This window comes from Oryza brachyantha, chromosome 1 (assembly GCF_000231095.2).
Source record: "Oryza brachyantha chromosome 1, ObraRS2, whole genome shotgun sequence".
NCBI classification, from domain to species: domain Eukaryota; kingdom Viridiplantae; phylum Streptophyta; class Magnoliopsida; order Poales; family Poaceae; genus Oryza; species Oryza brachyantha.
In genome coordinates this window covers 14,108,910-14,133,663 of record NC_023163.2, presented here as the reverse complement: position 1 = coordinate 14,133,663, position 24,754 = coordinate 14,108,910, and the positions used below count along the sequence as shown (strand labels likewise).

General features: G+C 42.5%; 2 protein-coding genes across 2 annotated transcripts; both read right to left on the bottom strand.

Moving 5' to 3' along the window:
- Positions 1 to 10,814: 10,814 nt before the first annotated feature.
- On the bottom strand, positions 10,815 to 14,484 carry LOC102721117 (protein AATF). Its single transcript, XM_006644182.2, has 13 exons — positions 14,311 to 14,484; positions 14,072 to 14,205; positions 13,924 to 13,996; positions 13,743 to 13,817; positions 13,507 to 13,617; positions 13,350 to 13,395; positions 13,190 to 13,253; positions 12,433 to 12,535; positions 12,250 to 12,345; positions 12,139 to 12,168; positions 11,583 to 11,682; positions 11,269 to 11,353; positions 10,815 to 11,191 (listed from the first exon to the last, which is right to left on the bottom strand). The coding sequence occupies exons 1-13, from the start codon at positions 14,482 to 14,484 to the stop codon at positions 11,068 to 11,070; spliced, it is 1,215 nt and encodes a 404-aa protein (XP_006644245.1). The 3' UTR covers positions 10,815 to 11,067.
- A 1,930-nt stretch (positions 14,485 to 16,414) lies between these two features.
- LOC102709615 (DNA-damage-repair/toleration protein DRT111, chloroplastic) lies at positions 16,415 to 19,320 on the bottom strand. The gene is made up of 3 exons (XM_015833376.2): positions 19,190 to 19,320; positions 18,251 to 19,085; positions 16,415 to 17,043 (listed from the first exon to the last, which is right to left on the bottom strand). Exons 2-3 carry the CDS (start codon positions 19,061 to 19,063, stop codon positions 16,747 to 16,749), a joined length of 1,110 nt encoding a protein of 369 aa, XP_015688862.2. The 5' UTR covers positions 19,064 to 19,085; positions 19,190 to 19,320; the 3' UTR covers positions 16,415 to 16,746.
- Positions 19,321 to 24,754: the final 5,434 nt, after the last annotated feature.

The following is a 24,754-nucleotide window of genomic DNA, read 5'->3' as shown; positions in this document are numbered from 1 at the left end:
CATGGATGCATCAACAGCACACACAAGCAGCCATAGTTCATTAGACAAACTACCCTTGTTGCCCAAATCTCCTTTGTTCCAGGCACCGTTCACTGGGCTTCCCTCCCAACAGACCTCATCTTCTCCATATCTAGCCATCTCCGAGAACCAGAAGACTTTGCCCGCTTCCGCGCGTCTGTCCACAGTGGCGAACCACCGTGCAACATGTGAATCACGCATTCTTCCAACCATGGATCATGGCGAGCCGCTTCCTTGAGGATGAATATTCTGAGAATGTGCTCTTATATTCACTCTCCACACACAAAACCATCAAGGTGTGTGTGCCTACTATGAAGGGCAGGTGTGACGCTGCGTCGGGCTCTGGCCACCTCGTTGGTGTCGACAAAGACGACGACCTGTCCGCTGTGCTTGTCAACCCACTTACTGAAAAGACTACGCTGCTACCTCGTCTATCTGAGTTCTTCCACAACAATGGTGCTCTGTCACGCCCAGAGTTTTATTCCAAGCCTAAATTCGTAAAAAAAATCCGTAAATAATAATTGGCTTAATTAACTCAGAAAAAATCCCTCTAAAGGAATTAATTTAATTAAATCGAGGTTCGCAAATCGATTAACGGGATTTAAACTTCAATTGCAGACTATAAAATTTGGCCAAACAAATTAATTTAAAATTCGGCAAAAGTGATACTTTCCTTTTTCCCTTCTTTTTTCTTTCTTTTTCCCTCCCTCCTCAAATTGGGCTGAAGTCTAATTTTCCTCCTCTCTCTTTTTCTTTTTCCTTTCTCTTTTCCCCTCTCCCTTCCCGGGCCGGCCTAGCCGAGCCGGCCCACCTCTCCCTCCAGGCCGGCCTAGCCGAGCCGGCCTTCCCACCCGCGCGCGCCTCCCCTTCCCCCTCCGCCCGGGCCGCCTCGGCCCAGCCTCCGCGCCCGCTCGCCCGCGCCACCGAAGTCCGCCGCGCCTCCCCGCACCGGCCGCGCCGAGTCCTCCTCGCCATCGAGCCGGACTCCGCCCGCCGCCCGCAACCGCCGTCGCCGATTCCGGCTGATGCCGACTCGGTCTCCTCCCCAACAGCTGTCCTACCCTAGCCGGCGTCTCTCCCCCTTTAAAACACCCTTGCACGAGCGCCGCCGCCACCCTTTTTCCGTTCGCCCGAACCACCACCGCGCTGTCCTCCTTCGCCGCCGCAGTCGATCTCGCCGCTTGCGCCTCGCCACCCTCGTCGCCGGCTGTCACCTCGTGTCCCGCCGTCTCGCCGACCTTCCGCCGCCCCCGTCGCCGCCGGAGGACACCCGAGCGCCCTCGTCACCTCCTCACCCTCTTCGCCGCCGCGCTTGACGTCGTCGCCAACGCACCGTCGTCCGTGCCAGGTCATCACCGCCTCCGCTCCGTTCGCCGTCATCACCTGTTTCAGGTCCTCGCCGACTTGCTGCCTCCTTCCGTCGCCGCCGGTGAGCCATCCCCTCCTCTCTCCGTCTCTTTTTCCGTCGCCGTCGTCGCCCTCCCGCCGCTGACCGTCGCCGTCGGTTGCTGGTCGTTGCTGCGTCGTGTCGTCACCGCCGCGCCGTGCGCAGCCGCTGTCACCGCCCGCCGGTTGCCGCCGTCGGCCGAGCACCCGCTCTCCTGCTCTCCTCTCTGACCGACGGGCCCCACCCGTCGGCCTAACCTCCTCTTCCCTCCCTTTCTCCCGACCGACGAGTCCCACCCGTCAGCCGCCGGTCGCCCCCTTCCTCTCTCTCCTCCCCGGGACCCCACCTGTCGGCGCGCCACCTCCCCTCCGCTGATGTCAGCGCCCCATTTAATTGCGCAATAATTGATTTAGGACTTTTCTGTTTAGTTAAAAAAAACCCAGAAAACTTCTAAAATTCATAAGTAATTCATCTAGTCTCCGTTTAGGTCCATTCAAGTTTCATTAAATCCAGAAAAATGCCAAGAATCCATTAAAAATAGTTTCTTTCTCTGTTTCAGTAGTTTTATAGTCTGTTTTGCTTGTTTTGTCTTGTTTGTCGTAGGTTTTGACCCCGTCGCAGCGCCGTTCGTTCCCGAAGTTGTCGCTGAAGTTCCTCGTGGGTCTAAGCAAGGCAAGTGGCACCTTTCTTTGATCATATTGTACCTATGTTTATAAAATTTCTCGCTTTACATTCAAACATGCATTGTTTTATGCAAATCTATTTATTGTATTTATCTATTGGGCAATTATCTTTATATCCGTTGATTCCCACTCATTATTATTGTCATCCCAGGGTTAATTTGACTAGAAATAGGGTTAGGAAATGCTTAGCCATGCTTAGTTCAACTAGCTCACCAATTCTTATTTAATTTCTGCTAGACTTGATAATCCTTAATGGTTGTGAGCATGGTTAATTTTCCGATGTGGATTAATAACAACTAAAATATTGCTTATGGTGGGCTGTGGGTCCATGGTTTTGAGAGGTGTGCCTATGGCAATTAAGGACCGGTTCTCAGGAAACCCTGAAAGTCTTACACGTACTAACCACAAGCCAGAATGGGCAACGGTGAGACTCGTAATCTAGCTTGTCCCTATTCGACGTACCAAGGCAAGGGTGAGCGTGATGGAGTATGGACGGGCAATCGTGGTGTAACGATAGCCTCTGCTGCTTTCGGATTCACCAAGGCACAAGAGGGGACTGCCCGACTTGGTGTAAAGGAGGGGGTGAAACCTGAAGTGCGGTGCGATTGTCTAGGGAGGGTTAGGTGAAAGGTCTTATCATGGTTTCCGTACTGAGGTATCGTGGTGATACGTTGGGGCATGGTAACATGCTTGGGAGCCATGTCTTGTGGGTAAAGTTGTACACCTCTGCAGAGTAAAACTATTCGAATAGCCGTACCCGCGGTTATTGGGCGAACCGACAGATTCACTGGGATTAGTTAAACCATTAATAACCTGATCAATCTTGGAACTGGTTTGACCATGCGCAATGTGGTGTAATGTTGGCAGTGGTTTGGGTTTGTCGCAACGTGGTTTAACATTGGACAGAGGGTTGACCCTGTCGCTACGTGGTGTAACGTTCGACAGCGGTCTAGGCCTGTTGCAACGTGGTGTAACATTGAACAGTGGATGATTATTTTAAATGTTACTTTACTTTTATTTCAGTCTATTTTATCTATTGTTTTGCTAAAGTACTGCAGCTTTGTACAATTTAACCTTAGCCTATCCCTTGATACCCTATTGCATTCATTATTCTCCCTCTCTTGGGTGTTACTTGTTGAGTACGTTGGTTTGTACTCAGCCTTGCTTAATTTTTCCCCCACCAGAGCAAGTGTCAGAGCCTGAGTCAGAAGTCGAAAGAAGGTTGTTCCCAAGGTTGAAGTGAGGTTCAATCCGCCGTCGAGAATGCCTGTGGTGTGGAGCCGTCATCGCCAGCTGAAGCTGAAGATCAGATGGTTTAGTTTGTTTTCCTTTTCTCCTGCATTCCGATAGATAATTGTTTTTTATTTGTTTTTAAGTCATGGAACTATGTATTGATTTGTCATACTGTGTACTCGGGCTGATGCCTGGACCGAGATTTAATACATGCTATTGTTCAGAAATTTGGTGTAAATTTCTGGGCGTGACATGCTCATGGCTGGGTTAGCGGTGATGAAGGAGTCATCACCATTGTGCTCAACAATTGGATGAGCGAAAACATGGCATTGTGGCACCACGGCGGTGGCATCAGAATGGAGGCCTGGGCTATTGTGCCTGGGAGGATGTTCAGGTCGAGGAAGTCATACTACCTGCAAATGCTTGCTGCCCATGGTGATCAGATTGATATTCTTCTCACAGACATAAGAGAACATAACGACGACATTGCTAGACTACAGCTTTCGCAGCGCACACAAAACGTTGAGATACTTGGCGACTGTTGGCCAAGGTCAGATGAGCTGTTCAAGGCAACTGCTCTGTACCATCACGAATGGTTCTCACTGTACAGGATAGTTGGAGAGGTGGAAATCCCAGTCCATGACATAGACAATGTTATAGTACTTCAGAGCCGTGGCTCTTGCGCTCGCACCTACATGATCCCAGCGAGTTGTGACTTCTCTATGCTTGGTAGTGGAAATGCCTTCTACTATCTTGGGAAGCAGTACTCTAATAACGGCTCATACAACGTGTTGTACAAGAAGTGCTTAGATAGCAAGGAGTTAACACTTGTAAAGCGGCTGCCAGAAGAATGGAAGTTATCAGACGAGTGGTTCATACCGACTTTGAAATACTAGTTCATGCAATATAACACTCTAGTCTGCTTGACTGGTTTATTATTTTGTGTTCATGTAAAGCAACACTTAAACTCAATTCCTCCATTTTGCTTTAAGCGACTCAACCAGTGTCTTTGATTTTTTTTATATATGTTATGATTGTTTCCCATGATCTGGATCGCTTTACTCTGCTTTCTCCTTCTCCGGTACCTCACCGGCATCAAACAATGGTGATTAGCATTGAACTCTGTTTTGCTCATAGAGATTGAGAGGCCAAATCTGGTGTTTCCTGTGTGTTTATGTCATGAAGAGAAGTTCAAAAGAAAGGCCTAAAGTAAACAAAGTGGTACTCCCTCCATATTTTTTTATATGACGTCGTTGACTTTTAGGTCCACGTTTGACCATTCGTTTTATTCAAAAAAGTTATATAATTATTAATTATTTTGTTATAATATGATTTATTGTTATAGAAACTTTAATTATGCATTATAATTTTGCATATTTGGATATAAATTTTGAATAAGACGAATAGCCAAACGTGATTATAAAAGTTAACGGTGTCATACATAAAAATATGGAGAGATATAAGTGAAGGGGGCAGCTATTTCTGCTCTACAAACATAACAGCAAGATCTCAATGTAAGAAACCAAACATGAGAAATTTTGGTAGAATACATAAGCATACTTCCCATATGAGTGCATTTTTTTTTGTTCTTAGTAACGTGTAGTTTCTACCAGCAATTGCCAGTGCAATTATGTTTGCTTGGATAGTTTTAATAATTGAGGGCTGAATAGTGCATGGTACATATCCGGTGTACAAGTTAAGAATTTCTTTAGAAGAACATGAAGGATGGATCGATGAGATCTGTAGTATGTCTAACTTGTTCCTACACACATTGGTTTTATAGAATAACTCTTAAACTTTAGATGCAGAACACTGATATTTTGACCTGTTCAATCGTCACCATCAACCACAGATGCATCGCCGCTACTACAGAAACATATATAAGGAACTCTGAACCTCTAACTGTTTCTTTCAAAACCATTTGAGATTGTAAAATTTGTAATGCTAACCACACTGAGTGATTCTCACACTCGTTCCTTATCCATGCATGACGATCAGACATGCACCATTCTCCATAATGGACTCTACCACGATCTCTTCAAGCACAACAATAAAAGGGAGAGGTCAGGTCAGCTCGTGTGTAGGTTACAATTTACATACAGTAAGCCACTTCGAAATACCCTAATACTGATCCTTGCACGTGCTGGAAGGAGACTAATTTAATCTCATCAAATTCTGTGTAATTCTTAGGTGACCATGTATAGAGTAAGATTAAGATTATGCATTATCTCCAACAGTAGACTAGTGTGTGCTCTCTAGCTAGTTAGTTCCATCTTTTATTTGTAAGAAGGAACTATGCAATGTCGCCATGATTGAGTTCTTCATTAATTGGGTCAAATACAATACAATTTCATTGCTAGTTCACACCCAACCAATGGTGATGATCTGGCGGCGATGACATTTTCTCTAGTAATGGGATAAGCAGGAGGGGCGAGTTAAATTGGATGATTTAGAAGTTAAAGGCTGAATAGTGTGTGGTACATATCCAGTATACAAGTTGAGAATTTAATTTTCAGATGAACATGAATGATCGGTGAGATCTGTAGTGTCTACCTTATTCCTACATTGGATGTGTATAATAACCATGTTAATTTTCAGATGTAGAACAGTAATATTTTTACCTAGTCCATCTTCACCATCAACCACAAATGCATGACCGCTACTTAAAAAACCTCTTTAGAGAACTATTTGTAAGATGTGTAACGGTTCATGAACAAAACAGTCCTAGAGATAGCCTTGGAAAATATGAACAGTTAGAGTTTTGTACTTTTCTCTTAACTGTTGTAGAGAATAAACCGTTAAAGAATAGACCGTAACGGTTTGTACTCAAAATCGATTAGAGATTTCGAGGTAATCTCTAGCTAACTGCTCATAGTATACAGGCTTAATTTACAAGAGATCAGTTTTCCGAACGAACTTGAGCATGCTGGATCTGGTAGCCCAAACCTTGGTGCCTACTGGGTGATCTCAGGCCTTTTTAATCAGTGATAGGATAGGGGCTCAACTTTTTTATGTTTCATTTGTGTGTTTCTTCTTCCGTTGCTCATGTGCTTATGTGTGTTTCTTGTTTCATTACTTAGGTGCTTGTTGGTTGACAGGGAATATGTCAAGTTAATTGCTGCTTTGATCAATATATCAAAGTGGAAATATCTGTGAACTGTCTCACCTTGTAATGGTAAAATTTGCTACACGATACTAAAGAAACATTGTCTTTAATTACTGGAGGACATCACAAAAACCTCGATTTGCTAATAGACAATCTCAGTGGCAAATGCAGGACAATATATTAGAGGGTGCCCATGGAATGATGCAGACATAACACAAGTGGAGCAGACTAAATATATGTCAAATCCAAAATAGATGCATAAATATATGCAAATAACTATTTGTAAAAGCAGTAAATAAAACTAATAGTCTTGTAGTTATTTTTATTATTTTTCTTCTATCCAGCAAACATTTTACACATAAAATTAAACAATACATAATTGGTACAGCCAACAGTATGGTGGGCTCTAGCCCACCTTTACCTGCTCTGGTGATCGGCCCCTCACGCTATAGTTTATTGGGGTACCGCGCAAATTATACCGATTCTTGCCATTTCAGAGAGAAAACTAATACAGGACCTTCTTCAGCTCGACCTTCTTCTCACCATTGTCTACTTTCTTGACGTGAAAGAGAGACGATAGGAAACAGAGAAAAGTGGTTGTTTTGTATGGAGTCAGTAAAACATTGACTCTTGGCGCATAAAACGAGGACACGGCCAAAAAATCTGCTTTGTATGTGTGTTGACTCTAATCAGAATCACTGATCAGATGGAATGCGGACGGGAAATTAATTAGCCTATAATTATGAAGAGTCGGCTTGAAATACCATCCATTATATGAAGAGTTTTTTCTACTGACGTGACTTGAGATAAAGCCTATAATGGACTCTACCATTGAACATGTCCTAAGATGCCAAGTCATTCCCTCTCGTTTTAATCTTGGCTAGAGTAGGACCACTCCACCTGTCACCGTAAAGTCATCCCTTAATCAAGGGTGTTTGTGCCATTTGGTATTTTGTATAACCCACACTCATCAGTGATATATCTTAAAATTAAGTGTTTGTCAATAACATTTGTTAGATTTTCTCCTTAATCAAGTGTGTTTGTGCCATTTGACTACCTAAAATTCTAAAATAACAATTAATGGTATAGTACTATGTGCAGAATGTTTCGGTAGCAAACCTGCAATTTTACATTGTCCTCTAGTAACATAATTTTTCTTAGTATTGTATAGCAAATTTTGCTTGATATAAAATGTTGCATTCAATTTTATGCAAAGTTCATGGTGCGAAAGCGACTTAAAGTTCCAAACAGGAACAGACAAGCATTTCAAAATGAGAAACGTTTTGTGACTAAAAATATACCGTATATTGTGTGTTCCGTATGGAATTTTGACACAGGATCGTAAATAATATCTCAAACGCGGTGACGAGAACATCACTCATATGATATACGCCAGGATTTTTACGATGTTATGCGAGGTCTAACTACTTAAGCTCATGCGTGGCCACTAAATTTATAGGTGAGATCGTTTTTATTCACTTCACCGTATACTTTTAAATATAACTTGTTGCCTAATAATTTTCTTATGCTTAGGAATCAAGAAGGGGAACAGGGAGCATTTGGAGATGGGCTAGTAGGCGGACAAGGCAGGCGTCAATTTAAGGGTCCAATTCAATTCGCACCTAACTACATCTTAGAGTTCTAGAGCAAGTAAGCAACCCACACTATAACGGTCAATCAGGTCTCATCTGGACTCCATTTCCGATGTTCTACCTATGGACGAAAAGCTAACTATACCACCTTTTCAATGGATCTGGTCCTACCTCAAAATTATTTCAGTGTCACCAAGAATCCTTGAAACAAGATGACTTCAGATTTTGGCAGGGTGTAGCAACACCATCTTTTGGGCCTTTGGCCATGTATCGATTTAGAGTCCAATACGGACACGTCCAGTGGTGCTCGGTCAAGACTAGGGTATTTATGTTAGGTAGTTGTTAATGAGATAGGGTTGGGATTTCCATACATTTATGTCTTTGAAGAGTGTTGTCGTTCATCGGTTTGTCAATCCCCATTGGAGATGGGCTAGGAGGCACATGAGGCGGATGACAATTTGAGGACCTGATTCAATTCGTGCTCAAGTACATCTCGGAGTCCACAAGCAACCCACACTAAAACGGTCGCTCAAGTGTCATCCGGACTTTGTTTTCGATGTCCTACCTATGGATGGAAATCTAATAAGACCACATTTCCTAGGGATCTGGTCCCACCTTGAAATTGTTTCTGTGTCACTAGAAAACCTCGAAACAAGATGATATTCAGATTTTGGCAGGGTGCAGTGTCACCCACCATCTTTTGGGCCTTTGTGCGTGTATCCAGTTTGAGTCTAACAGAGACGCGTACATGGGTGCTTGGTCGACCCTATGGTATTTATATCTAGTAGCCATCATTGAGCATTGGTCGAGATTTTCTTAGATTTTTTTTTCATTGAACATTGCCATTGTTCATTGGTCTGTGAGTACTTCAAAAGATTAATCATTTATCTTCAATTGAGTTGCAATCTTTCTAAGTTCTTATTTGTGGTGTTTGATTCATAAGTATGGATTAGCCTTCTCGGTATGATTAACCACGCATGATTCACAACTAGGGGAGATCGACGTGTGTCTCATCATAAATCCGGAGTTATCAAATCCTAATAGAAGATCGAGCAATAATGCTGCCATCACATGGTATAATAAATATTTTAATTTGTGTTGCGAAGTATAAATTCTACGATGCAACGTATGTTCATATGTATGTCAAGCATATTACTTCCGAAATCAAAACAAATGCGGAGGGATTGATCACATCTGATACTGCTCGATTTTGGCCAAGGGGGACATATTTGCGAAACAAAAAATAATGTGAATAAAATTTTTATATATATATTCTTAGTGATCTAAAAGTCATGACTAGAATAAATTTCAATGAAAAGACTAAAAAATCAACTCTGAATTTAAGATTAAAAATTCAAATTTTAGCTTATAAATAAGTTGAAGCAAAAGGATGGGTGTAATTATTTTATTTAAGCCTCTCGCATATTTTTCATCGGTTTTTGTTCTATGCTCCCTCCGACCAAGAATATAATTACATTTAGAGGTTTTGGTTATATTGATTAGCGTAGGTAAGGAATGGTTGTGATTTGGTTAAAGATGTGAAATTGTTGGAAAGTTTAATAATGCATAGCTGTGTTTGGTTAAGATGGGATGTTAGAACATCTCCAACAGGAGGCTAAAAATTGGCTCCTAAAAATCCTGAATTGGGAGCTAGCCAATAAATTTTCGGGTCAAAAGACATCCTCATCTCTAACGGTGGCCTTATAATTGATTCCCAAATTTTTTGAAATGGGCCATGTTAATCTTTTGTCTCAATTAAAATCATTGGTATTCTACTTCAGAATAAAATGCTGGATATAATCATTCTATTTGTGTACACGAAAACTTTATGAGCCAGTATATATTTATTACAATACTTCAGTGTGCTACATCGATATATTTTCCAGATTGCAATCCATGCTGAGCTACATCATAGAACCCCTATTTAGGTACATCAACTAGCAAAATCTATCAACCAACCATGAAGCTGATTGGGAGGGAGACAGCGGCAGCAGCCGACCAAGATCGTTCCCAAGGATGACGAATTGTTGTATTGAAAATCCCAGTAGAAGGCCAAAATTTAGCTCAAAAAATACATGTGCTTAGGGATACTAAAAGTTTGGAAGTGCTTTTGGGCATCCGTTGGAGTGTGTTTTTAGCCTCTAATGCCAAAATTTAATTTTTGGAACTCATATTAGCCTCTTGTTAAAGATGCTCTAGGTGGGGAATGATGCCCTAGCTTATATGCTATAAAGATTTCAAATTTTAGATGTCCTTATATTTCTAAACAGAGCTATAACAATTTCAAGGTTCGTCAGATACATCATATACAGTTAATCTAAGGACATTTCCGACCTTTGTGTAGCAGTGTGGCTAGGATGTATACATGCTAGGATTTTAAAAAAGAAAAAAAAAGAATAGCATGACAACAAATACCATACCATGGCGAGCAATGACCACAGCCAATCTTCTTAATCACCAATCAATCAAAGTAACACATGGACTGCGAGAAATTAGTGGTTCTTCTCAAACAATACCTCCAAATAAGGGAATGCTGTGGGTCGTTGTTGTCATGGTCTAAGTAGCCAACATTTAAATTCTCAACCTTAAATTCAGAGAATATTTTAAGATTTTCATTATAAATTTACTTTCCAATATTAGCTTTAAATCACTAAGAACATGTATATAGATTTTTTATTTAAAATATATTTTTCATATTTGTCGTTTGGCTTTTTCCATGATAAACCCCAACTGTCACCCCATAGATATGTTTTTAGCCTATAAAACAATTCTCTGAGACTAAGCCAATAATGTCATTTAATGAGGAGAAATAAATGCGATAGATGATTGGGTAACATGTACTTTTTCTCTTTTTTTGTCTTTCCATGTTCTTTCATAGAGAACCCTCTTACAAGAACTATTAGTCAGTCAATAACCAGATCTCTAGATAAAGACAATCTGAAACGAAATACATGATGCAACATTTGGGAGGAGGATCATGTGAGTTTTGGCAAGTCAAGAAAGGATTATACGTCCTAGTGTCAAAATTGAAATACCCTCATCAGGCGTTCACGCTGTGGTCGATTTTTGGTTTCCCATCCCAAACAAATTCTCAAACAATTTTGGTGTCATTGGTGGAACAACCATGGGTACTGGGGCCATGAAATTTGCGATCTTCTCATGGACATGGTATCTGAATAAACCACATAACAATAAACAAGTGAACACGAATAGAATTTACCGACATAGCAAGAGAAAACGATACTGTACCTAATCTTTCTGCTCTTTGAAGCACGTCGATCAACCAGTTTTCTCTTTTTATGCTGCTGCTTCTTTAGAGCATAAAATGCTGACTCTGCAAATTAGAAGTCTAGTTGGTAGATGCTTCAATGTTGAAAGAAAAAAGATACTACACGTTAGAATGACTAGTGAATATTTGTACACTCTGTAGAAGGCAACCACAAGAGATAGCCTGTGAATTCAAGGCAACCACTATCCCTTCAGGTTCTGAGTGCAGGAGAGGATGTGGAGTTGTCCACAGAAATATGTTGCAACATTAAGGGCCGCAGGTAAGATTAACTAACCAGATGCGCCTACATCACAAGACTCGAGAAATTCCTTGAGAAGTTGCTGATAAAATTCAGAGTCATCAATAAGTTCAGGATCACCTTCCGTATTGCGCTCCTAAGTTGGCATCAAGAAGAACACATGAGGCCAGGAAGCACAATAAATACCATTATTACTTAATCATTATGATCAATGGCTAAAGCTAAAAGGTAACATACGAGAATTTTTCATCTCAGGGGGCAAACGGGAGCTAGCGTAAATTACTTCATCCATCCCAAAATATAGCAACTTCTAGCGTTTAAAATTTTTCCCGAAATATAGCAATTTCGCCACCCACTCCCTCATCTCAACCAATCACAACCATCCTCATTTAATTTTCCCACCTAATTCCTCATCTTAACCAATCACAGTTTACAAGCATCCCACATTAAATTCCAACTACGTAATCTCCGTCTAGAACACCAGAAATCCTTATATTTTGGGATGGAGGGAGTACAATCATAGCATTTGAGTACTTTGGAGAAGCAAGCCAGAAAATATCATTTTAAGGAAAGAAAAGACTATTGTCCAAACCTCATTATTGTTTCCAAGCTCTCCCACTTCCTGCACACAATCGGCAATAGTTGTCATTAGGTACTGAAACATGTTGGTGATCATATATAGTATAAGATGCATCTAAATTACCTCCCCATATACACCAAGGGTAGACTTTCTCAAATACATCCTTTTAATCATCCTGCTTGGGTCTCTCATATAACTTGTAACTTGGTCACTTATGTTCTGTTACCATACAATGAAGAACAAGTAAAGATTTAGTAATGTTCAATGGAAATCAATTAAATATAGTTAGAAAGGCATTCAGGCAACCTGATTAAAAGCGTGTAGCTTTCCCTTCAATGCAGCAGCACCAGTTGTCACCTGTGTTTTCCTCTGCCATTTATCTATCTCATTGTTTCTGAACGAAGTTATCCTGTATTACAAAATTCGGCGTTAAATTATTAATATATTGCAGTACAAGTCTATCACACTACCATCGGTCTTAAGAAATCCACCTTTAGTACAGTCAGAATCTGTGCATAAAACCATGTAACTAACAATACAACCCAACATATATGCAAATGTAAGCTGATAAGTACTACATTTTCCATACATATTTCAGGTCTTACAATTTCTTCCACACTCAGTGCCCTCATATTATGTTGTGCACCATTAGGATCAGTCATATTATTGTACTTTTATTTGTGTCAAGTAACTCATAAGTTTGCACACGATTGATGCTGGCATAACGAATTTCCTTTTCCTTTCTTGGACATTTGTAACACAATGTAAAATTCACCGAATAACAGCCATCAGTGGTACAAATAAATCAAGAAGATATCAACATAACAGTAACTATTACATGAGAACCCATTAATCCACACTGGTCTAGAGCAGAATTTTGTTGATCTATTTCAAGCACAAGACAAAATACCGCCATGATCTAGAAAACAAAGAGGTGTCAAACAGAACAGTTCCAATAAATTAAGCTGTAATACCATGCAATATATCACGATAAACTTAAGGTATAACATCTCACAATACTTTTCATCATGGTTAAAGGCAAAAACAAACACATGGAACAGACCTTCTCTGCAATTTCTGCACTCCTGGCCACTCGTCATCTTCTTCATTCAACTCTGAAGAATTTCCTGTCATTTCATCATGGATTAATTAGCATGTACTAAAGGTAGTCCAAACAACCGGTATGCAACTTATGCTAGAACCAGGAAGAATATGGACAGTACCAGCATCAATTGAATCCTTTGTAGCATGATTCCTCTCCAGCAAGGCCTGCAGGTTGTTTTCAAGGTATTATTGTACATTAGGAAAACCTGGAGTAGTTATACCATACAACAACATTGATTTGCATTAAACTGCAAAAACAAAAGGAATCAATCAAACCTCCTGAAGCTCCATCATGCAATCAAGGGTCTGCTTTGATGAATTCAACAGATCGAGATAAGCTTGCTCTATCTCCTGGCTATGATCGCAAAACATCGACTTGATAGGTTCCTGCAAGAACACATCAAAGGATGAATTTGAAATGAGATCTACAACCACGCATTGTTCGTATCGGAAAGAAAAAATAATGATGATAAAGCAAGAAAGAAGCTTCTCGTGACAGACAAGAGATAAACCTTGGGCAACTTGTTTGAAGTGGAAAATGCCTTTTGCAGCAAGAACCTCATTTCGAGGGCCTTGTCCCACAGCACCTTTGCAGAAAAGATAGTGAGACTACGGCGTGCAATCAAATTGAAGGAAGAGCATATGAGCATGAATGTGTTAGCAATAGTTGGATCAGGTCGGCGAGGCTGGAACCTTTTGATTTTTGACCGCCTGGCCCCTCGAGACATCGTCATCTCTGTGCTGTTTCAAGGTCTCCAAGATATTGCTACATATCCAAGATTTTTGAGTCGGTATTTTGCTTTCAGTTAGAACATGAAGAACCGCAGAAGGGGATAGTTACTGTTGATTGGCCTGGAGGGTGCGATACTCCTCCTCGAGCTCATTCATCTCCTCCTCTTCCTCCTCCTGCTCCTCCTCCTCCTCCTCCTCGTCCATCTCCTCCTCGTCCTCCTCCTCCTCGTCATCATCATCGTTCTAATGACGAGGAAAAGGCACAGCAAGGTGAGGCGATTGCAGCGCAAAAGGTTGGGAATAAACATGGGAAGGGGATACGAAAACGACAGAGAGAGAGAGCAATACGCTGGAGAGATCATCGTGGTCGTCCTCGGAGCCGCTCCTCGCGGAGTAGAAGCTGTCTTCGGGGTCGTGGAGGTCGTCGGAGGAGTCGCTGCCGCCGTCCACCGCAGGGGACGGGGGAGGGGAAGGGGACGCCTCTGCCTTGCGGCGCTTGGAGGTGAGGGTACCGGGCGCCATCTGAGGGGCGGCGGCGTAGGCGGGGAAGTTGGCCGGCGGCGAGGGAAGGCGGCGGCACGGGCAGGCAGGCAAGCAGACAGGCCGCGGGCGGGTGGCGCGACTAGGGCTTGCGAGAAGATACAGAGGGGATAGTGGGCCAGGCATCCGATGCCGTGTAATTGATGTTAATGGGCCGGGCCTCATGCTAATTGACGCCATACCAGGATTTTTTTTAATTTTTAATTTTATTTATTAAATAATTTACAAATTTAATTTTGTATTTCAAAAGTTCATAGAACTAACCTCCTACCGCCTTATAGGAGAACGGAATGCTGATGTGGCAAACGGCCACCCGGCCGAGAAGGATGGCCAGCAAAGGCGGTTCGGCCCATTTTGCATTTAGCCCCGTTTTCACCCCTGACCACTAAGCCAAAATTTCATACGTTATATATATATATATATATATATATCAAATCGCAGTTAAATCACGAAAAGTTCCCAGTGCCCACGGATATTTTGCATTTACCCTTTGCCGCCCTTACAGAGAGTAGAAAGGGGCTACATACAAAATGAGCCGACCCGCCGTTGCCAGCCATCCCTCCCGACCGAGTAACCATTTGCCACATCAGCATTCCACCCTCCTAGAGGGCAGCAGGAGGTTAGTTTTGTGAATTTTTTAAATACAAAATTAAATTTGTAAATTATTTAGTAAATAAAATTCAAAAATTCCGACATACCATGTGGGTGGCTTGCTAGGGTCGGAAGAGATTACCGAAATTCAAGATCTACCGTTTATGGTTTTCAAAAACTACAAAAATTATTGATCAAAATAAACAAAAATGGATTGACGGAAAGATAAACGAAAATGATAAATAATATGTAAATGATATTGAAAAGGGTTTTGCTATTTACCAAAAAATTTATTGGTAAACAGTATTATTTTGATAATTACGGTTTATGAATATGGAAAAATACCGTTTTTCACAATGCCCATGCTAAACCCCAATTACTCAACTATAATTCTTCCACCCACGGGGTGACATGTGCAATGACTAGTATTGTCTGGTGTCTCTTATGTAATTCCCTATTCCATTTGTGTATTTTGTTTTATCATTGGTCATGGATCTCCGTATCACTTAATTATTGTTGAAATCTCGGACTTATTATCAATTTAATATGTATGTAGTCTTCCGACTATTACCGACACATTTTCGATCGAATAATTCTATTTCTGATATACCGATATTTCAATACTTTTTTATTCCCGGTTTACCGTTTCTGATTTCATCCTCGATAAATAATATGGATGTGAAAATGATTTGCTTGTTTACCAACTGTTTATCCCCATGATTGTGTATCTCCATTTCGATATATAAGCCATGTATATAAAAATTTAAATTTTCAACCTTAAATTTGAAATTGATTTTGATGTTTTTTATCATAGTTTATTTTTAACATTTGCTTTTAGATAAGAAAAAATATGTAAAAAATATACTTACATTATTTTTTGTTTTATAAATATGTTATTTGGCAATTAACAGGTGAAATGACATCAGAAGTAGATGGTTAACTCCATTTTATATTGTAAGACTTTATATGCCTAAATTTATTACCGTAGTCAAGTGTCAAGGCTAAAAGTCTTATATTAAACGGAACGTACCATCAGTATAATATACAGCGAACAGCCGAACAGAAACGTACAATCAGTATAATATACAGCGAACAGCGACACTTTACAGATCTGCTAAAATACTGCGGGAGGTGTCATAGTTATTTTGTATTTCGCTCGTAGCGAGGGAGTGCGGATTTTGATCTAATAGTACATATGATGTGAACTTTATGAAAAATTCATCTCCAAAAATAGACAAATTTACCCTTTCAAGTTGAATTGTTTATAATTACTCTATACTGCTACCAGTTCTCATGGATGTGCCCTCTCGTACAGTTCTCATGGATGTGCCCTCTTGTACAGTGCCAATTAGATGTAGGATCATCTTAGGTGACTTGTTGGCTCAAAAGGTCGATAATCAGTTTCAATCTAAAGGGTATATAATCAAAATTTACCGTTTAGAATAGTCACACGTTAGACTATCCCTATCCAAACAAGCATAAACAGATTAAAGATGAATCTAAAAATTACAGTGGACCTTCAGCCCTTGATGAATGCTCTACACCATCTAGTTTTGCATTGTGCAATAACTCCTTAATAACACTCCAGCAAAAAAACTGCATATTAGTCCAGCGTAGGATTACATCAACAGTTACTGCCGCTGCATATACAGTCTAGTCGAAGCCTGCAACTTCACCGGGCATGGGGGCGAGCTGGTTCTTCGCAAACCTCTCCTCATCAAAGAATGTGGCACGCACCACCCGCCCGCCAAAGAAGCGCCCTTCCAGATCAATCATCGCTTTGGTTGCTTCTTCCGCCCTCTCAAACTGTATGAAGATCCTCACAGCCTCATCCGAGGGGAAGTCCGCCTGAGTGATCTCAAATATCAGCACGCGACACACTGTCCCGTACTTGCTACACTCTGAGGCCACTTCTTCCTCCAGCTCATCGTCAACCTCACCTGGACCAACCTGCACATGTTTCAGTGTCATTCCCTGCATCATTTTGCTATTTCTTATACTGACTCACTACTTCCAAACAACACCATCACTCTAACTAGAAGTAGATGATCTACTAAACATCTTGTAGCACATTTAGGATATAATTACTCCATCCCAAACATAGTGATCCTAGTTTTAGATAGTGTCAGGGTAGCAGCGCAGAATTGAAACATTCCATCAGGCTAACCATAGTTCAACAAGGTTAAATAATCAAATACCTCAAATATGCTTGCTCAGTTTTGTTTATCACAATATGTAGAGCACATCATGTCAATACCAGCAAAGTCATAGTAGTACCAACATTGATTATGTTGACTATGTTTTACGGCAATCACATGCTACTCAAATTTACTGATCTTGTTGTGCTAACTGAAAAAAACTAAAACTATACTTACAATTAAATTAGTTCTGCCAAACTGATTAAGCTACATGGTTGGGTTTGGAAGACCATGGACCAGTAAAAATTAAAAAGTTAAAATTAATCTGTGTTATCTCATTTATACTATGTTTTTAACTGCAACAATGAACATATTGAGTTACAGTGTCACACAATTGCACATAGGCCTAGCTGAAGTAGGTTCGGGGTCCATGACTCCATGTTTCAGGAATTAAAAGTTTTGCAGTCATTTGTTCTATTGTCAGGGGGTATCAGGAAAAAGCGCAATCAACCAAAACAGCCAACAAGTCCCCCCATGATAAAAGTATAACACCTACATATGCACTAGAGCTCAACATTCTGATGTAAAACAAAAGAACACAAATCATTAGCACTTAATAAGCCAATTATGACTCCTAGACAACAGCATTTAGTTGCAGTTGGTACCATCGCATTACACTATTGTCAAGGAGACAATATACTAAGTTATATACGCAGAAAGGATAAAGATATCCTAGACTACAGCTAACTACACAGCAAGGAACAATAACAGTGGCACAGGCAGTAGCAAAGGTGGTATCTGAACTACACAATCTGGAAAGTCTATTTAGATTTTAGAAGTGTGTGTACACTTCCGAGCAGATAAACATGCCAACATATATTTTGCAACCCAAATTGTAGGAAAAGATCACCTATGCATCACAAATTCATTACACTATGCAAAATCACAGACTGACCAGATGCAACCTTTGATAGATGCAGCACTCCTATAACATAAAGAAGTCATGCTGAAGTATTTACCATGTTACGGAGGAGCAAAACTCGTGTCGGAGGGCCATCAAAGCTGACGGATTTTGGCTTCTTTTCTGGCTTGGAACTGTTCTCATCCACAATAACCCCTCCCCTCCTATCAGTCTTCTTAGCCACCAGAGGTGCAGTGATTCCCTGTTCTTGCTTGCCAAGTCCTTGGCCTTCCTTCCACCCCATCTTGGCCATCATTCTCTGTGCAGCAGTCATCTGTCCGCCGGCGCCAAGGCCCAAACCGGAAGAAGAGGAGTTCCCGATGGCGAAGCCATCTCCCCCATGGGGTGGGGAAGAGGGCGCCCTCGGAGCGGCCGAGCTGCTCATTGCGGCCCTCCTCTTCCAGGCTTCCTCACCAGATATGTTGAGCGTGTCGCGGCCCTCCCTTTCTCTGAGCTCACGCTCCCTCTCCCTCTCCTCTTCCTCACGCCGCCTCCGCTCGAGCTCCTTCCTGACCTCGGCCTCCTTGGCCCTCTTGAGCTTTTCCTTCCTGTAGTCCTCGTAGTCGTTGGGCCTGGCCGGGTCGTACTCCTCCATAACGGTGGACTGGACGGCGACGAGGGCAGGCTGGAAGGAGGAGGTGGAGACGGTGATTTCGACCGGAACTGGCACCGGCGGCGGCTGGGCGGCGGGGGCCTTGGGGGCGGGGCGGGGGTTCCTGAGGACGGAGGGGGGCGGGGCGAAGGTAGTAGAGGGCTTGCGGAGGGTGGGGGGCGCCATCTTGGCGGCGCTGGACCAGCCGGCGGCGGAGGGCTTGTCATCGTCGCCGGAGGAGGCCGGCGGCGGGAGGTCGCCGTACAATCCGCCCAGCATCTTCGCCTGGTACTACCGCCGCCTGCAAGGGGAAAGCAACCCTAAATCCCTAAGCCACGAGTCGACCCGGATGAATCCGTGGAAACCCTAGAAAAATCTACAGGGAGGAGAGGCGAGAAACCCTACCGAATCAAGCAAGACGTAGAGATGACGGTGACGACGCGACGGGGGAGTGGCCGCGCGGCGGCGCTGTCGACGCGCGGAGGTGAGCTCGCGAGGGCAGCCGCGTGTTCTCGGCGGAGGCGAGGGGAGGCGGCGGCGGGGACGAAGAAAAGGGGATTAAACAATTATTCTCTCCCTCTAGAATAAACCAATCTTATTAAAAAATATATTACAATTAATATTTTATTTTATTAGATGATAAATTATGAATCATACGTTATGTGTGACTAATTTTTCTTAATTTCTTGAAAAATGTTGTGCACATATGGTCAAAAGTTTGTCTTATTTTGACACGAATAGAGTACGGAATGGATTATTTATTTTCTTAGGTTTCTTTTACGATACTAAACTATTTCTACATATGAATCCGTAGTCATGTGCATTTGTGTTTCTCCTACTTCTACACAGAATTCTTTACGGGTTCAGCGGTCTATACAGAATTTGACACAAAATCAATAACAAAATCAATTAGATTTTATATCACATGATCTGCATCCAACAACTCAGCTTAAATAGTTTTAATAACTAAAAAATAGTGGGCTAACAGATTAAAAAAATCCATATCGAGGCCCACAAACATGCACGAAAGAAAAGAAAAAGAAATGGTCAGACATAAAATAAAGCCTAGCTCAAAGCCCATATCATAGAGTCAAATGTTAGAGTCTATTAACGGGCTTGCAATAGAAAAAATCCAAATATAAAAAAGTTGCAATTAAAACTTTACAGATGCCCAAAAGCATAAAAAAAGCCAACAAAAACAATGACAATACAGACCCAACTTGGAATGCAAGAAACATTGATTAAAATAGAAAAAAGAGTCACGTGATCAAAGACGTCAGAAAAAATCTGATCAGGAGACAGAGATACAGAAGAGCTATCTGGAGATGGAGCGAGATCTCGAAGAAAGCAAGAAGATGCAAAATCTTAGGAAAAAAAGAGTTAAATTCTCCAATTCAACAAACTTGTGGCGTTAGAGGCTCGTGGTAGACTAACGTGGACATGTTGGTCCTCGTCTTATAACCATACGCTATGGGTATGATCAAGGATGGCAACCCCCTACGCAGAATGTTTGAGATCTAGCTAGTGGCTCCCACTTGTCGGTGAGGGCATATAGCATGTGATTGCTAAGCACAATTGACATTGTTCATCAACCGTCGTGAACTACGATGATTATAATGAAAAAATTAAGGGGGCCTAATATAGGGGGCACCCAGTTTTTCGCACCTACTAAATGAGTGACATGTGCTTTCCTGTCACACTTAATGTTGCATCATGGGGCAGATGGTGTTAGGCACCACGCGTGCCTAGCACTACGTGTGCCTAACATTCAATGCAGTAGGTGAACGACTCCTTCGTTGCGGACCTCCTCAGATGGGCTCGCACTGTTCGGATCTAGTGAGTTTGCCACACTGCCATGCATCGAGTTGGCTTGACCCTAGCTCTCTCTTGAGGGGATGGGTCAGGGTAGCTCAACCCCCTGCAAGGGGTTGCTGCAAGCCATAAAGCACCGCAAGCCACTAGTGAGGGAACCTTGTTCCCATGACACGTATCCCTTGCCCTTTACACCGAACTGCCACTACCTAGAGCGGGTCAGGTGATGGTCCAACAATCTTGGTGAAGTGACACTCAAGAGTCATCATGACCCGATGACTTCACTAAAGAGTGTGTTGGCCTTGTTAGGGGCAAGTTGTTTTGTAGCCTTCATAGTCCACGTGTTGAACATTGAGGTGACATGCCTCCCGACAAATGAAGAGGCACCAAGCTAGCAACACTTGACCGACATCGGGCCAACAATGATTTATTCCTCACGATATTAGATGTTGCTCAAGGGATCATCACATCATGTTTTTTAGTGGTTAGGTAGTCCCATAGCACAATACCTCGGGGCATGTTTGGTGAGGCAGGTCAGGCTATGCACCACTGCGCACCACCGGGGGTTAATTTGCTTGACTATGAAGTGTGCCGGATCCCTCAAGGTATCAACAGTGCCCATGGTATGACTCATGTCCCCATACCACCATTCGTTATGAAGTACTAGGATCCACCTTAACTCATAAGGTCCTTCATCTAGGCTTCGCGTGGAAAAACAAATCTTATAATTTTATATAAGATGATGCAAATTAGCCCAATCCTTCTCACCCTCTTTAACCGCCTCTCTAAGGGTCGCCATGTCGTGTTTATTAAGCGGTTAGATAGGCTCGACGTGCAAGGATCTCAAAGGCATTATTAACGAGACTGGACAGACCGAGCACCATTGCCCATTGCTGGAGACTAAACTCCCTAACTAGGATGCGTGCCTGAGCCTGAGCCCCTATGGTATTAGTAGCGCTCAGGGCATGACCCACGTCCACATACCACCCTTTAGAGCAATTGTTAGGCTGTCCCCAAAGCATTGTTCGCCCAAAACCTGAACGCTTGCATCTAAGGTGAAGGGGCGGGTGTGCAACATGATTAAACATAAATATATTGATAGTAGAATTAAAACATGCGAAAGAGGAAGATGAGCATTGCTCAAGATGAATTGAAATTGAAGCTATGTACATAGTAGGAGTGCCTTCTCGCACTCTTAACTGCCTCATGGGGATCATCATAATGTGTCTTTTCAACAGTTAGGTAGGCTCAAGGCACAGAAACCTCAGGAGCATGTTCAGCAAGACAAGCTAGGTTGAGTGTCAATACACACCACACCACCAGCGCTAAGTTGCCTAACTGAGAGGTGTACCTGAGCCTCAGGGTCTCAACAACACCTCAGCCACAACTAGGAGGCCCACATACTTGGTCCTCCTCTGTAGAATTTGTTAGATTTAATTGGGTCAGGCCCTTTTAATCTATTAAACTTCAAAGACACAGAAAAGTACTAAACAATAATACTACATGGAATGGAGTCGGGAAATCAGCTGGACTCGAAGTCGAGCGGTCGGCTGGGCTAGAGTCGGGCATCGACAGTTCGCTAGATGTCGAGCGTTGGGCCGCTGGCTGAATGTCTAACATCAGCCTTTGGTCAATGACTCGAGTTAGTCGCTGGCTATGTATCGGGCGTCGACCTCTGTCCGATGGCTAGGGTTGCTAGGTTGGGCCGCTGGCTAACTATTGGCTCCGAGCTTTGGGAACGAGCCATCAGACCGGTGCGGACATATGTTCATTATTGGTATTTATGTATCGAGTTAACCCTATCAATTTAGTGCAACATAGCCAATATTGTTGTTATAGCCGATTAAATTACGGCTTAATGGGATTATGGCTAAATTAATATATAACTCTTCTCTCCGAAAATCACGACCTCGGCTCTTTCTCTCTCTAAAATAACTCCTTGCATGAGTATTGACCGAGATCACTCTCTATTGAACTACATACCCTCCATTCCAAATAGCAACTTACTTACGTGCACAAGTTCTTGGGACAACCATGCCTCTGAAACTACCCTTGTCGCGAGTACTTGCACGAGTGATTAAATTTTTTAGGGAACATATTCTTCGTGTGACTACTCTTTTCTCAGCATCGGCTGCGTCGACTACTTCCTGGATGACGACAAATGGCAACGACGACATGAACAGTAACGATGACAACAACATACATTAGGAGGAGCCGAGGAGAATAACGAGCACACAGGAGCAACCTCCTCCTGTTTTGGGGTATGCGATTCTAATCTTATAAGCATTGAACATGCTCTGTCATGTTATACTGGATGATTATTTCTTTGTGAAGTAGTAGCACTAGAGAATCATCACCTATATGATGTTTATGATATTATACTTTCTTGTTGATTTTTGAATAAAATTATATTAAAAATTGACTAGATTTCCTACCGAATTTGACCTGCTGCAGAAATAGGAAAAGGGAAACAACCTGAAGAGAAAACATACTTGTGAAAAAAAAAGGGAAGAAAATGAAAACGCCCAACACGTTCACTGGAAAAGAAAATATCAAAAAAGAAAAGAACCCTGGACAGAATCGCGCTGCACGTGTGCGTCGCGCATTTTACCTTAACTTCTCGATTTTTGGTGGTAAAAAGCCACAAAGTGGTCCGAGCGCATCATACTGATCGGTGTTCCCCTCTGATGGGCTGTGAAGATTGGACTATCTCCTTATGGCCTAATGGCATGCTCTTTCTTCAAAGTTGGTTCTGAGTTGGGCCTTTTCTATATCACTATGGGTAGCCAACAAAGTTACCCTAGATGTACGTTACATTTAGCCAGTATGAACAGTTATGTTGGGCCCTGTCACTGTGAGTGACCCTAACAGTGGTCCGCCAACATTTAGCAAGAAAAGGGAATCCTCTCTCTATCTCGTAATCTTTTTATTAAAGAATCAAGAAAAGGGTAAACAAGGAAGGCAACTCCGCAAGTTAAAAACGCAGGAGTATATATATAAAAAATACGCCTATTGGTCAAAAAAAAACTTAATCCATCGGTCAAATTTGTTAGAGGTTGAATTGAAATCGAAGGAAATCAAATAAAGTAGTGTATGAACAAACACAAATCTTAAAGAAAATCTAATGGACAAAAAAGTTGATTGATAGATTAAAAGTTTTAAACAGTTGACAAGTAGCGAGCCTGCAAAAAAAATTTCATAGATCAAGACAATTAATAGCATCCCGGAGAACTTCCTTTTATAAATCATGTCAACAGTCAACTTCTCTTGCATTCCCACTTTGAGATCATACAAGGCAAAACTTGTCCCAGACAGAGGACAACCACCAATTCTTCCAACACCTCGATCCACCTAACTAATTCCCTCCCATATACTAACTACGAACTAATACTAGGGCTTGAGTATGTACAAATTGGAGAAGAAGATCAACAGCTCTGCCAACAAAATTAACCGACAGCACCCAACACCACCGTTCCATGGTAGTACTGATCAGCAAAAAAGAAAACTTGGACGCTCTACTCCAGCGAGAGAAGAATCGAACGAAGCAAGGCAGGTGACGAGCCCATGTCGATCGGCTATTCGGCTAGCAGCGGAGCAGCATGACGACGCATCGTCGGATGATGTAGAGCCTCGCCTTGTGCTCCTTGAGAGCCCTCGCGATCCCTCTCCTCTGCCCGCCGCCGCCGCCGCCGCCGCCGCTCCCAATAAGCTTCATCCTAGCTAAGCTAGCTATGAACAGCTCGAGGCCGGTGGTGATTCGCGAGAGAGTTCTCGACGATTGGGTTGATTGATTGATTGATTGGGCGAGGAGGCGAGCGGAGAGGGGAGGCCGCTTATATAGAGCAATGGAAGTGCTGGCCGCGACTAGTCGTCGGCTTTAATTAGTTCAACCGGGGCGCCGCACGCAAGCACTCGATGGCACGCACGAACGGGCGTGCGTGATGACAGTGCAATGGCGTGGGTGAGGGGACGGGGTGTAGTTTTACCAGGGGACACTGCCCTCGGCCACCGCCCGATCCTTGGACGCACGCACGCCGTGGTCACGCTAGCTCTCATCCATGTCATGTGATCAACCTTACAAATTACTACTACTACTACTACTTTAGTACTCCACTACTCCCTGTAACCGAGGCCTTCGTTATCGTTCGTGCAGCAAAT

Bases quoted from the DNA above. Each gene is read 5' to 3' on its own strand.
- LOC102721117 (XM_006644182.2), bottom strand. From the start codon at position 14,484: ATGGCGCCCGGTACCCTCACCTCCAAGCGCCGCAAGGCAGAGGCGTCC. The intron at 13,997-14,071 runs GTAACTATCCCC...TTGGATATGTAG, and splicing joins ACCCTCCAGGCCAATCAACA to CAATATCTTGGAGACCTTGA. The intron at 13,254-13,349 runs GTACTGTCCATA...ATGAAATGACAG, and splicing joins AAAGGATTCAATTGATGCTG to GAAATTCTTCAGAGTTGAAT.
- LOC102709615 (XM_015833376.2), bottom strand. From the start codon at position 19,063: ATGCTGGGCGGATTGTACGGCGACCTCCCGCCGCCGGCCTCCTCCGGC. The intron at 17,044-18,250 runs GTAAATACTTCA...AAACATGTGCAG, and splicing joins TTTTGCTCCTCCGTAACATG to GTTGGTCCAGGTGAGGTTGA.